Source organism: Arachis hypogaea, chromosome 18, assembly GCF_003086295.3.
Source record: "Arachis hypogaea cultivar Tifrunner chromosome 18, arahy.Tifrunner.gnm2.J5K5, whole genome shotgun sequence".
In the NCBI taxonomy this organism is placed as follows: Eukaryota; Viridiplantae; Streptophyta; class Magnoliopsida; order Fabales; family Fabaceae; genus Arachis; species Arachis hypogaea.
The window spans coordinates 18,285,707-18,304,500 of record NC_092053.1 but is presented as its reverse complement, the minus strand read 5'-3'; the positions used below and the strand labels follow the sequence as shown (position 1 = coordinate 18,304,500).

General features: G+C 35.0%; 2 protein-coding genes across 2 annotated transcripts; both read left to right on the top strand.

Moving 5' to 3' along the window:
• The first annotated feature begins 3,194 nt into the window (after positions 1-3,194).
• Positions 3,195-5,794, top strand: LOC112772621 (G-type lectin S-receptor-like serine/threonine-protein kinase SD1-1). The gene is made up of 7 exons (XM_025817588.2): positions 3,195-3,785; positions 3,925-4,053; positions 4,213-4,373; positions 4,466-4,676; positions 4,791-5,028; positions 5,125-5,275; positions 5,351-5,794. The coding sequence occupies exons 1-7, from the start codon at positions 3,281-3,283 to the stop codon at positions 5,636-5,638; spliced, it is 1,683 nt and encodes a 560-aa protein (XP_025673373.1). The 5' UTR covers positions 3,195-3,280; the 3' UTR covers positions 5,639-5,794.
• An 8,093-nt stretch (positions 5,795-13,887) lies between these two features.
• LOC112772620 (G-type lectin S-receptor-like serine/threonine-protein kinase At4g27290) lies at positions 13,888-17,117 on the top strand. Its single transcript, XM_025817587.3, has 7 exons — positions 13,888-15,288; positions 15,452-15,574; positions 15,657-15,805; positions 15,890-16,100; positions 16,183-16,417; positions 16,502-16,652; positions 16,740-17,117. The coding sequence occupies exons 1-7, from the start codon at positions 14,010-14,012 to the stop codon at positions 17,043-17,045; spliced, it is 2,454 nt and encodes an 817-aa protein (XP_025673372.1). The 5' UTR covers positions 13,888-14,009; the 3' UTR covers positions 17,046-17,117.
• Positions 17,118-18,794: the final 1,677 nt, after the last annotated feature.

Here is an 18,794-nt window from a genome sequence, read left to right as displayed (position 1 = left end):
GTGCTTTGCAAAGTAAACATGTACTTCTTTAAAAATAATTTTGTGATCTGCTCCAACAGTCACCCAATCTTTTCGATACATCATCAATATGATTTGGATAGAGAAATGAAAGAACTTCAAAAAAGCTAGAACTTCTGACAACATCTTTCACGGATAGTAAAATAATCTTTAAGGTTCAATTATATTTTTAAAGTAAAACACAAATAAATAAATAAAATAATGAACAACAACAAAAGGCAAAAGCACATACTAAGGTTTGTTGATTTTAGGATTTTAAAGTTGAATATTTAAAAAAAAATTTAAAAATCTATTTGTACATAACACGAAATTTAACATGAGACAATTTTATTTTATGTTTTAGAAATGATTCAATTTACTCTTAGATTGGAACGATTAAGTATAAAATTGAATAAAAATTCTAAAAATGTTTGAATAAAACTGAAGATATTTAAAAAAGATAAAATTAAAAGTTAGCAAACGGTAACAATTAAACTAAAAAGTATGTTTTTTCTAATATTTCTTTCGAGAAGTTTAAGTTAAGAGATCAATTTATATAGAGATAAAACATAATTTTTGTTGTCTAGCTTTTGAATTTGCTTTCAATTTCACTTGCAATATTTTTATGCAGTTTTAATATTAATCTTTCCATACTCATATATATAGATCATAGTTTGAATATCTTTATCTTTGGAAAAAAAAAGCAGGTCTTTTTGCCAATGATTTTTATTTCATTTATGCCTAAATGATGAGTCAAAGTTGTCATTTTATTTAAGAAAAAGTATAAATAGACAATAAAAATATTAAACAATGTAAACAATATATATATTAGATGTTCAATTTACTAAATATATAAATAATTATTTTAATATTAAGATTTAAATTAATAATTTAGAGATATAGTATATTTTTATTTTATTAAATTAATTTTAAAGTTCATTATTCACATTATTCACAAAAATCATCGTCTAATATATATATATATTGTTATTATTTGAATGACTTCCAAATCTACTATATAAAATATAAATTCTTGGTACTTGTGTTCAATTTTTAATAGGTTTCCCAATAGGTTTTAATGTGTTCAATTTCCTTGTTATTTTTTTTTGGTGACTCAATTTCCTTGTTATTTAATATTTCTAATAGGTTTTCCAATCTCTGAACATTTTGTCAACCTCACAACTCATTCTTATGGTCAAAGACATTTTTAGTGTTCAAACGTATCGGAAAGAGGAGAAGGTTTACCATACCCGCTCTATCTAGCTCTGAGTAGAGTGTAACAAGACCAACCATAAGTCCATAATTGGATCATCACTCCATCACTACAAAGATAACTCACCAAAATTAACACTACAGAGCAATTCATAGGTCAGCAATATAGACTCTTAAAAAAAAAAGTTTAGATACATAATAAATTAATCCTTATCCTATAAAATTAAAAAATAACATGAGAAATTTAAGAAAAAAATATCAACTTACATTTAAAGCATTTTTAATAGAGTATTTTTAGAATATTATTTTTATTATTTTTATTACTTTTAAGAAAAAAATTAATTTAAAATTAAAATTTACATTAGAATTAATGGATAAAATAAAACTGGTATCACCTTAACATTACGGTATTATTTTAATAGAGAACCAATAAAATTTTATCACTCATATAATTATATTAATAAAATAATTAAAAATAATATAAAATTCTAACTAATTAAGATTAAATATTAAAAGGACAAATTTTATTTTTATTTTTAAATTATTATTTATCACATATAATTTTATAAATATTTATATATCATCTTATAAGATCTAAAATGAAGTTAAAATTTAATCTAGGATTTGAGATGTTGTTAGAGTTAAAAGTGAGATACAGAGCATTTAAAGAACCTTGGTCATCCATGATGTTTTCATGGGCAATAATTTCTCTATCTTCGTGGACATTTAAGCCGCCGACCCATGGTTATTAATGCCAGTATGCCACCCTCACGGCATAGATACAAACCACACAAGAAGTCGTCCATACTCCCCCAAATACCATTGATTTATACTTTTATTTTGATGTGCATTCTCATAAACACATGCATGCATGCATGCATGCATGCATGCATGCTGGGTATACAAATAAGTTTTTACTTATAAAATTTTATTTTGATTAAGCAAAAGTATTCAAATTATAAAAAATAAAAAATAAGTTATAAAATTACTCTTATAGAGATATATTTTGTTACCCATCAATTTAAATATATTTTCTACCATAAAGTGGTATTTTTATATATTGTTAGAGATATAATTATTCATGTAAATTTTTTTTTGTTGGTTTAAGTTTTTGAAAGAAATAATATTACGATATAATATCAGAATTTCTATAATTCTTATTGAACAAATATATATATATATATATATATATATATATATATATATATATATATATGAGAAAATTTAGGAGATTAGCACTCAATAAAAGAAAAGTGAATAATTTTATACTATTAGATATAATTTCACACCATTAAAAATATTAATAATGACTAATTAATAATTACAAATCATAAAATTTATTGACCCTCTATCACTTTTTATTTTTTTTCTTTATATATATATATATATGAAAGAGTGCTATAAGACAAATAAAAAAAATTATACAAAAGAATTTAAACACACACAAAAAGTTTTTTTATTTAATAAATATATTAAAAATATAATTATTTATGTGTATTTTTTTATCGATTTAAATTCTTGAAAATAGTAGTCAGAAAATATACTTCATGATGAAGTATGACAATAAATATAAAAATGTGTGTCGAGCATAGTATTACGTTATCATAAATACCACTTTAACATACGTTTACCAAATCTTACAATTTTACCATGAAGAAATATAACTCTATCACTGGCAATACACCTAATTCAAAAGTATGACGAAAAAACAATTAAATTAATTTATTAAAGGTGGAAACTCAGATGCAGTCGGTTTCACGTGAAGTTGATTACTGAGAGTGGTTAAATGATTTAACTGATTTGACTAAATTTTCATCTAATGACTCTCAACTATCAACTTCACATGAAGTCGACGACTGTAACTGAGTTTTCACCCTTATTAAATAATAGATACTTTTTGAAAAATAAAAGTAAACTGTTTTCTTTAATATCAGAAAGACTAGCAACAATGCTAGTCAACTACGGTATCAATCATTGTCAACCATACTCAAGTACTCAACAACCTTTTGAATAAAACGCAGTCCCACTTTCAATGTTCCAAAAAAACTAGCCACCATTGAGTGGAAGAATAATGAACCTGCTTCTCCTCACTCTTCATCTTCTTCTCTTACCCTTCACAACATCACAACAACAGAACCAAAACTACCCTTCTTCTGGGACACAAAGAAACGATACCTACTGTGACTACCCTTCAGTTTGTGGACCAAATGGGAACTGTGACATTAATCAATCACCAGCATGTTTCTGTTTGGATGGTTTCACACCTAAGTCACCGAGTGGTTACAGTTCAATGGATTATACACAGGGCTGTGTTAGAAACAAGGCCTTGAATTGTAGCACTGACGTGTTTGTTACTTATTCTGTGTTCAAGGAACCAAGTGGCGGCTACTCTTTGTTGAACCAAAGATTGGGAGCGGAAGGTTGCAAGGGAAGCTGCAAGAGTAATTGTTCTTGCATGGCTTATTCTGTAACTGGGAGTGCATGCAAATTGTGGAGTGGTGATTTGTTTGATGTTAGGTTGGTTAAGGAAGGTGGTCAAGCTCTTTATATCCGAATGTCAGCTTCAGAGGAACACAGTATGTATTAACCTCTTTTAACCATTGATTAATTATTGTCCACATTTGTTAAAAATCATAATTGTCACTGTCTTGTTTATTATTTCTTTTTGTAATGATAGTTTCATATTTATTTTAAATGGTGAATTGTGGATATCAGAATCTGGAGGGGAAAATCACAAGAAGATAGTTGGAATAATAGTAGGAAGCATAGTTGCTACAATTTCTGGAATGATAATGATATTGGCCTGTTGTTACATATTCAGAAAAAGAAGAAAGAAGTTAGAAGGTAAATTGTTTAAATGTTAAAATACATTAATTCTCTCTTATGTGATGATACTGTTAAATGGTAATGTTTATTTTACTTAATAATTTACCCTCTTTCAGTTGTTGTTTCTCATAATTTCCTTTTCTCTAAATAATAAATCATGTTATAACTTATAAGCAGATATGAGATTGAGAGCTAGTGAGATTGTTGATCAAATCAATGAATATGAAGAAGGAGATATAGAGCTTCCATTTCTTGACCTATCAAGAATAGTTGAGGCTACTGGTAATTTTGCAATCGGAAACAAGTTAGGGGAAGGTGGTTTTGGACCTGTGTACAAGGTGAATTTCCAACATGACACTTTATTAATTTCAGAACAAGTAACTTCTGCAAACTTAAGAAATTTTACTTTCTCTGAGCAATTGTTATTCAGGGGACATTAGATGATGGTCGTGAAATCGCGGTAAAGAAGCTTTCAAGTAGTTCTGGACAGGGGATAAATGAATTCAAGAATGAAGTACTACTCATAGCCAAACTTCAACACCGAAATCTTGTAAGGCTTCTCGGATGTTGCATCCAAGATGAAGAGAAACTGCTGATATATGAGTACATGCCTAATAAAAGCTTAGACGGCTTTATTTTTGGTCAGGATCCATTAAGCTACCCTGTAAATGTAAACTATCTGATTGACATAGTTGCTATCCCTTTATGCCAATGCTTTACTATGTGACCAAAATATCATTGTATTGTGGTCACAGATCAAACACGGAGAAAATTATTGGATTGGCCTAAGCGTTTCAACATCATTTGTGGGATTTCTAGAGGCCTACTTTATCTTCACGAGGATTCTAGGTTGAGGATTATACATAGAGATCTCAAAGCAAGTAACATTTTATTGGACAATAAGATGGATCCAAAGATCTCTGACTTTGGTTTGGCTCGATGTTTTGGAGGAGATCAAAGCAAAGGAAATACAAAGAAAATAGTAGGAACTTTGTAAGAATTGTTCTCTTTTTATTCTCACTTTTAGTCAAAAGCTAAATAAAAAACCTTGGTAATGATCGATCTAATGTTTGTTTTGTTAACTTACAGTGGATATATGGCACCAGAATATGCTATTAGTGGACACTTCTCGGTAAAATCTGATGTGTTCAGTTTCGGAATTTTGTTGCTGGAGATAATCACAGGGAGAAAAAATAGAGGGATATATTTTTCAAGTGACAATGTCAATCTATATGGACATGTAAGTACATATATGATGAAACTAGTTTAGTATGCTACATTTCAAGAATTCTAACATGATGAATTTGTGTACTAGGCATGGGATCTATGGAAGCAAGGAAGGTCCTTAGAACTAGTTGATGAATGCCTTAAGGAGTCATGGAATTCGTCGGAAGCGCAGCGCTGCATCCACATTTGCCTGCTATGCGCGCAGCAGCATCCGCAAGATAGGCCGGAGATGTCATCTGTGGTTCTGATGTTAGGAAGTGAAATCGATTTGCCTCAACCAAAGTTTCCTACTTTCATCATTGGTGGAAATTCTGATGGCAAAAGTTCTTCCTCTTGTCAAAATGAAATAAGCATTACTGAGGTGGAACCTCGATAACAATTATATATAGCTCTTTCTTTCTCTTGTTATAATAGTTAGAATTTATAAACCTTGGTTGCATATAATATGCACCCCAAATTTTGTGTAGTATCTCAACTTTCATGACACAATGTGGTAATGTTTATGTACTTTATACCCTTTTTACTTTGTCAATGTTCTGTTTTAGCTGTATCTTAACTCTCATTTTAGTGTTAAAATTAAATGGTCGTTTTTTTGAGTGTTCTGAAAAGAGGTTTGTGCAATGACATAAAACTGTAATCATATGATTTTTTCCTTTTTAACTTTTAATGGGTAGAGGCACTTTTGAATACTGTATCTGAATTAGAGCTCTGTTGTATGACCAATCCATTCAAACAAGAATTATTGCAAGAAATGTTCCCTGCGACAAAGGAATGCATATTTGATATGTTTGCAGTTTAGTTGTTCACGGATTAATGTTGTATTTTTCTTTTTTTTCCACATGTTATCATTAGTTAGGTTGAATATATTTACACATGCAAATTTTCCAAAATATCAAAGACTTTGGAAAGGGAAAATTAATGAAGAAGCATTGCTCAAGTCAATATTGGCTGCTAGCTAGAGTCCCCCCCCCCCCCCAAAAAAAAAAAAACAAAAAATCTTAATTCCTCAACAGATGAAAAATGATGAATAACTTCTTCCTCCTCCTTTGGAAAAATTTTTGGTGCATTTTCTAGTCGGTATAGAGATAGATCTAAATTGCAAGAGTACTTAGAATCATTTCAAAGCATTACTTTTTAAACCTATACCATAGACACACAAAAATAAGTTATTCAATTAGTTATTATATATTTATATATTTATATATATTATTTAACTCATTTTTAATTTACATTTTATATTTAAATATGAATTCTATACAAATAACTGATCTAATAGTTAGAGCTTGTTTGGGTGAGTTTTTAAGAAAATATCTTTTTTCGAGTTATTTTTTTCTAAAAGATCTTATGGAAAAGTAAAAGTAATTTTATGTTTGGTTATCTCATGCAAAAAAAAATTTTTATCTATCAATTATGTTTGGGTATAACAATATAAAAGTACTTTTTTGTTTATTTATTACATGAAAAAACATATTTTTTTTAAGAGAAAAGATCTTTTAAAAAAAAGATGTAAATTACAACTTCTCAAAAAAGATGTTTTTTTTATTTTTCTAGTGCTTTTATTTTTACTAATAAAAATTTGCTAAATACGCTAAAAAATTAAAAAAAATATCTTTTTTCAATATTTTTTTTATTAAAACAATGACGCCCAAACAAGTACTTAATTTTTTTTTACGTGCACATAGCATACTTGTATATTTTATGTATATTAGATAAATAATTGAACTACTATTTTGGTTAAAAGAAATCTTAACCTCCTTTTACGTTTTTTTTTTTAATTTAAAAAAAGCGTTTACAAATTAACCAAATAATTAAAAAGGATGAATTAGAATTTTCAATATCATTTTTATTAAATATTATCACCAGGAAGAAGAAGCTGAAATTCCATGACCAGGAAAAATGTGAACCACATAGTAGCTATCCAAAATTCTCGTTTCTTACAGTCAATTTTAAAACGCTAAATGCAATGATTGGAAAAAATAATTCAACAATTGTGTCTATATACATAATTACATATGTTTCTTCACTAGGAAATTATGAAGTTCATGGAGAGAACTATGTTATTCCCAAATTATTAAACGTTACGTACAAAATATGGTAGAAGAATGAGAGAGCGAGAGAGAGCGAGAGAGAGAGCGAGAGCGGGTGGGTGGGAAACATAGAGAGGGGTAGATCTAGGAATTATGGCAATGACTCCAAAGTTTGAAACAGAGAAGAGTATCGACGGCTTGAGTACGAGTCCTACTCGGTATTTGTGAGCAACCTCCCTACAGACATATTGAAGAGAGAGTTATTTCATCTGTTCAATTGGACAGGACGCATCAATGACATATACTTATCCCGAAAACAGAGGAATGGAAACATATACATGTTTGCTTTCATTCGCTATACGACGAAAGGAGGGGCGTTGAAAGCTATAGCGGAAATGAATCCACTGAGACTGAGAGGGAAGAATATATTTGTCGGAGAGGCTAGATACAGAAGAAAGGCGGAACCAGCACACAAACCGATAGGACCAGAAGGAGCTAACTTGCAACAACACACCGCTCAGAAGACGCATAAAGAGGTAGTGCCGATTGATGCTGTGCCAGATGGGCATGCTTCAAGAGCGGAGAAGGATGGAAAGGACCCACATGGCAATGGTTGGACGAAGAAGGTGGAAGTTGAAGTGGCAAAGAAAAATTTAGAATGACTGCAGCGAAGTCTTGTTGGGGGTACGACGAAACCTTTTAATTTGGAATCCCTGAAGGAAGTTGTGGCAAAGAATCTGCCTAATGTCGTCCAGGTTAGGGAAATGGGAGCGTATAAAGCTTTGCTGACTTTTGATAGCGCTATACATGCTGAAGAAGCGTACACCTTAAACATGAATTGCCTCCTATGCTTATTACACAGTGTATGGCGATGGGAGGAGTCGGAACATACTGAAACGCATAGGGTGTGGCTTGAATGTTTTGGGGTTCCGTTACATGCATGGTCTGCGGAAACCTTCACCACGATAGGAGGCCAGTGGGGGGAAGTAGTTAGTTATGATAGAGAGACAAAATTGTGCAATTCTTTTACGGTAGGTCGCATTCAGATTGATACGTGTATAATGGACACAATTCAAAAATGGATCCATATAACAGTGGGTTCGGAAGGCTTTGATGTGTTGGTAAAAGAAGTTGGACATGAGGGGTGCAGCCTGAAGTGTACAGAGAAACTGGATAAGGAAGTCATCATAACCGGTGGAAACAAAAACTGTAACATAGTCACAAGCGTAGGAGTGGATATGGTGCAGGGGCTTCAAGCAGCACCAGCAAATGAGTTCGCTCACGACGAGGACATGATCATACAGGTTCACCGGAAAGAGGAAGGAGACAAGGGTAGGGTGGTAACTCCAATAACAAATTTGAATAAATGGTTTAATGATAGTAATTATCAAAATCATTTGAATTTTGGAACAGATCACTTAGCCAAAGGCGAGAATCAAGGGCTGGTTGATTTAGGGGGAGGGACGGTTATGAGTGATACGGCTGACTCAGAAATGACATTATCTTATGATTATAATGGGCCAAATGGGGGAGGCAATAAGGAGAAACAAAAACAGGCTTGCCAAAACCTATATTGGGCCAGCAAAAATAATAACATGGAAGAAGAAAACCAATTCCTGCTGGGCCCAGACTCATATGCGGTTAACGATGGGGATAGTGGGCTTCTGGAGAGACCGGGTCGGGCTAGACGCGGGTCGCTGACCCGCAGAGTTGAAGAGGAGCGCAACCATCAAAACAACGATGATGCTCGTCTCGGTGATGAGGACGCTGCGCCTGATGGGACTGGCCGGGTGGAAGCTCGCCGATATGCAGATGAAGGAAGCCGACGCCGCCAGGACGGCGAACCACACACGCGAACTCGCGAAAGTGGTCTTGTTGGGGCTGCTGGGAATGTCTCTGCCTCAGCGTTTATTGGTGGGACGGGGAGTCTTGGAGGGGGCTCATCAGCTGCGGTGGACGGCGCGACGGGACCGATGCGGGCGGGGCAATTTCAGACCGTCGATTTCAAAAGCGTGGGTGCGGCGGGAGAGGATATGAGGGCTAGTCATAGCCCCAAAGGTATGAAAGCGGATTCGACCGTGGCTGAGACACCGCATGCCTGTCCGGTTGTGAGCCTGGACAGTGGAGGCCTGATTCATTCTCAAGGTGCTATGGGGAAGGATTCCAGGCAGGATGAGGAGCGCTATGGAGGGAATGAGTCTGGGGATGAGGAAGGTGGGAATGCGGCGAAGGGTGACACACAGAGCTTAACGCTGAATGAACAGATGATGGAGAATCGAAGGACATGGGAGTTGGCAAAGGAGTCGGGCGTTCTGCTAGTCGACGAGGAAGATGACATTATGGTAATACTCCAATCGCAGAACGAAGAAATTGAACGCAAAAGGAAATTGGCAAAGCAGAAGGAAAAGCTGAAACGTTGCAGGCCTAAACATAAAAACAGGTGTGTAAAGAAAATTTTAAATGATATTTAGCTCTTGGAATGTTAGGGGATTACGGGGTGATGTCAAAGTAAGAATGGTGAAGGAGTTAAAGAAAAAACATAGATTAGATATGCTGGGTTTGATTGAGACTAAAAAACAGGTTGTGACCAAATTTAATGTTGTAAGACTTTGGGGGTAAGATGGTGCAGGTTGGGACTTTGTAGGCTCGGATGGGGCAGTAGGTGGACTATTGTTGATATGGGATGAATCGGTGTTTAAAAAAATAACTGTTATAAGGGAGAGAGATGGTTGTGTGTGGAAGGGGTCCTGGTAAAAAATAATTACAATTGTGCTATTTTCTTGGTCTATGGTGCACATAATAGGGATGAGAAGCTTCAAGTGTGGGAAGAGCTGAGTTATATGGCTGGGTTATGTCAGGTTCCTAGCTGCTACATGGGAGATTTTAATGAAATAATACATGTGGAAGAAAGGCAAGGTACTGATGTTCTACCTAGGTCGGCAGAAGAGTTCAGAAGTTGGATACAGGATATGCATCTAGTGGATCTCCCGCTAACAGATCGCAAGTTCACATGGTTTAGGGGACGCTCGTGCAGTCGGATAAACAGAGCTCTGGTTAGCGTGGATTGGTTGAAAAAGTTCCCTGAGACTAGGATATGCGGTGGACCAAGGGGTTTATTAGATCACTGTCCAGTGATCTTGGAGCACACGAGGCTGAAGGTAGGGCCAAGGCTGTTCCGAAGCCTAGATTCATGGTTTACACATGAGGGTTTTCTTAGCTTTGTGAAGGAGGAGTGGAGAGGATTGGGGGAGATGCAATTCATAGACAAATTGAAGGCGCTGACGATCCCACTAGGGAATTGGCATAAGACTAATTTTGGGGATATGGACAAGAAGATTACGAGGTTTGAGGAAGAAATTAAGAAGACTGATGACTTGGTAAGCAATGGGGTGTATGATGGAACGATGGAGACTAGAAGAAAGGCGCTGATTACCTGCTGTGAGAGGTGGTATGTCAGGAAAGAAGTCCATTGGAAACAGATGTCCCGGTCTCGGCAAGCAAAAGAGATGAACAAAAATACAAGATACTTCCACAACTTAGCGTCATCGAGACGGCAAAATAACAGGATCGATACATTATTAATCAACGGTAGGCTGGTAAGGAACCAAGCTAGAATAAAGATTGCTATTAAGGATTACTACAAGGAGCTATATCACCAGGATAAGTCGCCTATGATAAGCTTCAGAGATGGTCTGGTAAATAGGATAGAGCATGAAGATTCTGTAACTCTAGAGGCGATGCCGACAGCTGAGGAGATCAGAGAAGCTGTGTGGGATTGTGAGTCCTCTAAGGCACCAGGATGCGATGGGTACAACATGAATTTTGTCAAGAGGTGTTGGGGTGAGATTGGGCCTGAATTCACGGCTGCAGTGATGGGGTTCTTTCAGACGTCAAGGCTGCCGACAGACTCTAACATCACTTGGGTGGCGCTGGCACCGAAGTTCATTGGAGCTAAAGAGATTAAAGATCTGCGACCCATCAGCATGGTTGGATGCGTTTACAAGGTTATCTCCAAGGTTATGGTTCGGAGGATGAGACTTGTGATGCCAGCTTTGGTAGGGGAAACCCATAGTGCATTTGTAAGGGGCAGAAAAATCCATGACGGGGCGCTCATTGCATGTGAAACGGTAAACTGGCTCAAAATGAGGAAAAAGGAGGCGGCAATAATCAAGATAGATTTCCAAAAGGCATATGACAGAGTCAGGTGGAGTTTTGTGGACATAGTGCTGCAAAAGATGAGGTTTGGCAATAGATGGAGAGCGTGGGTGATGGAGTGTGTCTCCACAGCTTCTATGTCGGTCTTGATAAATGGGTCGCCATCTAAGCCATTCAAGATGGAAAGAGGTCTGAGACAAGGTGATCCGCTTTCTCTGTTTTTATTTGTACTGGTTGTGGACGTTTTACATCGATTGGTGGGGAGACAGTCAGGAATGGGCGTATATCACCTCTGGCGATTGGCAGAGATCGTATAGTGTTATCCCACCTTCAGTTTGCGGATGACACAATTCTGTTCTATCCACCAGAGGCGGACACTATCAAGAATTACAGGCGACTATTGAGGTGCTTTGAGTTGATGTCAGGTCTCAGCATTAATTTTGACAAATCGAGCTTGATTCCGATAAATTGTGAAGAACAGTGGACTCAGAATATGTGCCAGCTGTTGGGGTGTAAGGGTGAGTCCCTTCCAGTTAAATACCTGGGTATTCCCTTAGGTGCAAATCCGAGGTTAGTAAAGACCTGGAAGCCTATAATAGACAAAGTGGAGGAGAAGCTAAGTCTGTGGAAGGCTAAAATCCTGAATAAAGGTGGAAGGTTGGTGCTGATTAAATCAGTATTAAACAGTCTGCCTGTGTATTGTTTGAGTCTGTTTGAGATGCCAAAAACTGTTGCTGAGAAATTGATCTCATTGCAAAGAAGGTTCTTGTGGAGTAAGGATGATGGCAGCAATGGGATGGCATTGGTAAAATGGGACGTGGTGCAGTCCCCGAAAAAACTAGGCGGACTGGGGGTTGGGGATGCTATGATTCGAAATACGACTATGTTGTTTAAGTGGTGGTGGCGATTTGCGAAGGAGAATTGCCCGTTATAGAAGAAGATGGTTTGTTCCTGTTATGATCTGAATCCTCATGAGCTGTTGTCAACCCAGGTGCTACCTACCAGGGGAGGACCGTGGAAGGATATCTGCTAGCTACAAATAACCAATGACCATATAAGGGGTAAGATGGTTACAGGGCTGTCTATGGATGTTGGTGATGGACGGCGTACGCGGTTTTGGGAGGATACGTGGCTGCTTGGTGGGCCTTTAAAAGACCGATTTTTCAGGCTTTTCTCTGTTTCAAACCAATGTGGGTCTGTTATCGGGGACTATGAATTTTGGGATGGGCTAGACTGGATTTGGAATTTCCAGTAGAGGAGAGAACTCTTTCAATGGGAGTTGGGACTACTGGGTCAATTACATGAAGCACTAAGACCTGTGCAACTAGTTCTTAACAGAGAGGATAGGGTAGTATGGAAATATGATAGCCAAGGAGTTTATTCAACTAACTCATTTGTTCAGGTTTTGCAGGAGGCGACACTCCCGGAGGTGACAAGCTACAGCTTCACAAAGACCATCTGGAAAGGATTGGTTCCGCCTAGAGTAAAGTCATTTGCATGGTTTATCCTGGTAGGTCGGATGAACACAAAAGAACGGTTAAGCCGGCTAGGAATTATTAACCAGGAAGATAACGTCTGTGTGCTATGTAATAAACATGTGGAACTTGTGCCCCATTTGATTTTATGCTGTGAATTTGCTTGGCAGGTGTGGAGTGCTTGGTTATCAAAGATTGAACAACAATGGTCTATTCCAGGGACAATGAGGGAACACTTTCTGAGTTGGACGGAGGGGCCAAAGAGAAGGGAGGATAGAAAGCAACGATTGAGATACTTCTGTGCGGTGGTTTGGAATATATGGTTGGAGAGGAATAGAAGGATTTTCCAGAATAAAAGCAAAGGTGTTGAAGAAATCACTAACATGACAGTGTTGAGCTAAAACGAGTGGAAATATAGTGTGGACCCCTTTAATTGTTGATGGCAATACCGGAGATGACAAAGGGACTTCTTTTGATGATACTGTGTTATTGTATTTGTTTGTTTATTTGTTTCTATTTAGACTGCTCCACTGTATTGTGTTGAGCTTCTTGCATTAAAAAAAAACTATGTTATTCCATCAAGAGAACTACATCTACTCAATAGTAAATAATCATGATTACTAATAAAGATATTTAAATTTAATGGTATACAATAAAGTGGGAAAACAAAAGTCACAATAACCTTAATTCATATATCTTGATCCTGTGTGATAAGAATGAATCTTCTCAATCATCAAGTGTAGAATTTCCCCATTAATAATCAGTGGTAAAATTCAACACTTGATCCTCTTAATTGAATTCCTCAAATCGAGATGATGTTTTCGTATTGCATTACAAGAAAATTATCTTACGTTTCTGTCACTACAGCTAAGAATATTTAGCATCATAAAGTCTTCGATGTAACGTGCATTCATTGCAATCTTTGACTTCTCAGTTGACAATTGCACAAAATATAGCCATCCAAGAATGTGAACTCGTTTATTATGATTGAACACAGTTCTAGAAAATAAGTAGAACTAGAAAACATTACTGTTAATTTTAATACCAAATATTTGAGTTTTGTTTCAAGATCCAATGCTACTATTAAGACATGGCACTAATAAGTTTCTACCTTCTCTTTTTTTTGTCAAAAATTGTTTCAGCAACTGATACCATAACTCAGTCACAGTCTCTCACTGAAAACCAAACATTGGTTTCCAAGAATGAAAACTTCCAATTGGGTTTCTTCACTCTTCCCCAAAACTCTAGCAACCGTTATCTTGGGATTTGGTACAACAAGATACCGGTTCAAACCGTTGTATGGCTCGCAAACCGAGAAAAACCAGTCACAAAAGAAATACCTGCAGTCTTGATGATAAACAAAACACAGAATAATAATGACACACTTATCCTCCATCAGAATTACTCTGTTCTATGGTCTATAACTCCTTCTAGAAGAGCTCGAAATATGGTTCTTCAGCTATTGGATTCTGGAAACCTTGTTCTGAGAGAAAAAAATGATGAAAATGAAGAGAATTATCTATGGCAGAGTTTTGATTACCCTTGTGATACACTCTTGCCAGGGATGAAGCTTGGCAAGGATTTAAGGACTGAGTTCGATAGGCGAGTAACCGCGTGGAAGAACGAGTATGATCCTTCAATTGGAAATTTGTCTTGGGGAATGGATGTTACCAATTGGCCTCAACAGATGCAGAGAGTAGGATCAATGAAGCAGTACAACAGAGGTTCTTGGAATGGAATTGACTACACTGGCAGACCTACCATAAGGCCTAGTCCGGTTTTCGAGTTCAAGTACTTTGCCGATGACGAACAAGTCTACTTCATGTTTAGCCTTGTGAATAGCTCTGTCAAAGCTAGGATGGTTCTGAACCAGAGCAGTTATAAGCTCCTGCATTTGGCGTGGGACGAGGCGGCACGAGAGTGGAATGTTTATGGCTTGTTACCAAGAGATTTTTGTGATGATTATGGTGCTTGTGGTCCTAATGGTAATTGTGATGTTAGCAAGTTACCATATGCTTGTGATTGTTTGAGAGGGTTTAGGCCTAAGTCATCAAGAGATTGGAAGGCAATGAACTACCAAGGAGGTTGCTTGCGCGACAAGCCACTGAATTGCGAAAGCGATGGATTTATTAAGTATGGGAAGATGAAAGTGCCTGATACTGAGAATTGTTGGTACTTGAATCAGAGCAAGAACTTGGAGGAGTGCAGAGATACATGCTTGAGGAATTGTTCTTGTATGGCTTATACGAATTCGGATATTCGAGGAGAAGGCAATGGCTGTGCTTTGTGGTTTGGTGATCTTAATGACTTGAGGGTTCAACCAAATGCAGGGCAAGACCTATATGTTAGAGTGCCAGCTTCAGAATTAGGTATGATCTATGTTTATTTGGTTTTGAATTCTTGCTCTAATATTCATTCATTTTGTTTGTCTTAAAATGTATCAAATGATTTAAATTCTCCTTTTACTGTCACTGCCTTCAAATTCACCTAAACGTTTGTGTTGTTGTACATGTGATTTTTAAAAAAATGAAGATACAAACAATGGAGACAGGATGAAGATAGGATTTGCAGTTGGGGGCACTATTACAATATTAAGTGGATTACTGTTAGTTCTTTATTTCATATTCATAAGAGGAAGGAGTGCAACAATGAAAAGTAAGGCTCTTATATTTTGAGATTTGAGAAGCATAGAAAACTTGAATTATGTTAGTATGATTAACCTAAGAAAATAATGCAGAGTGCGCATCAGTAGCAGATCATTTAAAGGAAGAACAGGAAGAGGATTTGGAGCTTCCTTTGTTTGACCTATCTAGTATAGTTAGTGCTACTGACAACTTTTCAATCAACAATAAGCTTGGAGAAGGAGGTTTTGGACCAGTATACAAGGTAATATAGATTACAAATTAATTTAAGAAGCATTGAAGAAGGAAATTTTTGCTTGTTACAATATTTTCAAGTGATAAATTGTAGGGAACATTGGAAAATGGAGAAGAAATTGCTGTCAAGAGACTTTCTAGAGGCTCCAAACAAGGTGTCAAGGAATTTAAGACTGAAGTTGCGTTAATAGCTAAACTTCAACACCGTAATCTTGTAAAGCTTTATGGATCTTGCATTCAAGACCAAGAGAAATTGCTTATATATGAATATATGCCTAACAAAAGCTTAGATTTGTTCATATTTGGTAAGGAATTTAGTCTTCAAATCCATGTTTAGTCTTCCAGTCTTGCACGTGTAAATATTAACTTGTATGAACGACATATCAGATCAAACCCAACGGATGCTGATGGATTGGTCTAAGCGATTTCACATCATTTGCGGAATCGCTAAGGGTCTTCTTTATCTTCATCAAGATTCAAGACTCATAATTATTCATAGAGATCTTAAGACGAGCAACATATTGTTGGATAGTGAGATGAATCCTAAGATATCAGACTTCGGCTTGGCTAGAATTTTAGAGGTGGACCAAACCTCAAAAACTTCGCGCGTTGTTGGAACTTAGTAAGACTCCTAAACAATTCTTAATTTCAATTATACCATTCTAGACTTGTCACTAATAATGTTTATTATTATATTGTTTATTAGTGGATATATGGCACCAGAATATGCATTAGATGGAAACTTTTCGGTAAAATCAGATGTCTATAGTTTTGGTATTCTATTGCTAGAGATAATAACTGGAAAGAAAAATAAAGGAAATCATCGCCAGAAAGACGGTACAAACCTTATTGAATATGTAAGTGACATTCCAATTCTATTTCTGATCTATTCATACATAATTACTTACATTACCATGAATGATTCATAATTTGGTATGTTATAGGCATGGAATTTCTGGACAGAAGGGAGGCCCTTAGAATTGATTGATGAATATATGATAGACTATTGCAATATTTCTGAAGCATTGCGATGCATCCAAATTGGTCTTTTGTGCGTGCAACAAAATCCACATGATAGACCAACCATATCATTTGTGGTTATGATGTTAGGTAGTGAAATTCAGTTGCCTCTTCCAAAAGAACCAGCTCTTTTTGTTGGAAAGTATTCATGTCAGGAATATTCTTCTTCATGTATAAATGATGCACCTTCTGTTAATGAGTTAAGTATCTCAGATTTAGAAGCTCGTTAGGAATCAACACTCAATTACAACGTGTGTAACAAAATATTCTATGGAAAATGGCATGATCATTGGCCTTTTATATATTTTTTTTCTATTTTCTTTTTACCTATATGCTGGCGTAGTATGAAGTGATTAACGTTAGTTACAATATTTTTAGCAGAAAAATGTCATAATTTTAGGACTTCATGAGTTTAAAATGATCAAACATATGAAATATACCGATAGGAATCCATTTAAGATCTTGTGAAAAATCAACAGTGTTAGTTTTAACTAACTTTTCTGGTAAAGACCAATACTTACAGAAAATTAAGCATGCATGAGGAATCTCTAGAGGAAAAGCAGTATTTATTGTTTTTCGTCGGTAGTTAGCCATCTATTCTACACATTTCGGACACAACAATGATCGACACTCGTCTCGGACGAGTGTTTCTGTGTTTAATTATGTTTAAAAAAAATTCATTTTCAGACACTTTTGGACATACCTAAATACCATCACGTGTGGACGTGTTCAACCTTATTCTTAAAATAATTTTAGAAATAGTATATATTATTAATTTTTAAAACAAAAAAATTTAAATACTTTATATAATTAAAAATATTAAAAATAATTTAAAAATTAATTTATATTTTAATATCAATAAAATATTAAAATATCATTATAATTTATCTAAAAAATATTTTATATTTAATATATATACCGAATTTCTATGTCTTATAAGAATTTTAAATTTGTGTGTTCGTGTATCTAGTATCATATAATATCCTTTATTAGTGTAAGTATCCATGCATTATAGTTAGCCATTAATATTTAAAAATATAAATTAAAAATATATTGTTAAATTACTAAACTAACCAAAATAGAGTTAATAACTAAAAATAAGGGCTAAAATCAATACATTCTAATGGCTCTCAACCATTTCTCTTTTCACAATAAGTTTTAACATAATGTTTTTCAAGCGTAATAGACAAGGCAACAAGAGTGAACCAAGAATGGTTATGTAGAAGTCAAAGCTCTTACCTTCAAAGTCAACGAGAGAAATATACAAACCACTTACATACCTTATAAGTTACATACCTTACATACCCTTGAACGGATTTAACGACAGCTAGAAAATTGGTTCATCAGAAGAGAATTGCTCAAGACACATAAAGATTTGGATTGACTAATATGAATTGACTTATATAATATTCATCTAATAATCTAGCAGGAAAAATAATATAGCTTAATTTGAAAATAATTGTCAATTTTAAAAAAAAAATAAAAATTTATTTTAATTTGATTATGAATTTAATCTGGATACATTGATCACAATCATCCAATACATGATTTTTTAAAGAAAAAAAATTATTTAAATGATTTTTTAAATAATAAATTTAAAACTATATTTTTACTAATATATGATTAATTGTTTTTGTATAAATTCTTTTTGACTGACAGTATGAAATTAAATTTTATTTTAAAATAAATAAAATAAAAATTAAAACATGAATGTAATAGTAATACCGAAATCTAAATGTGATGAATTGAGTGTTCATATGTCAATAATTTTAAGATTGAAAAAAAAAAGCGTTTTTCATAGGAGTGCACATGATCCGACTGGGTCTGAAGGCTCGATCCGATCCTGAACATTTTAGGGGTTAATTTGGTGTGATTTCATCGAGTTTAGGGTCGGGTAAGGGTTTCAAAAATAGACCCGGTCATTATTTCGGGTCGGGTCCGGTCATAACTCGGGTTTGTGGTTATGCTTTTATTTTGAA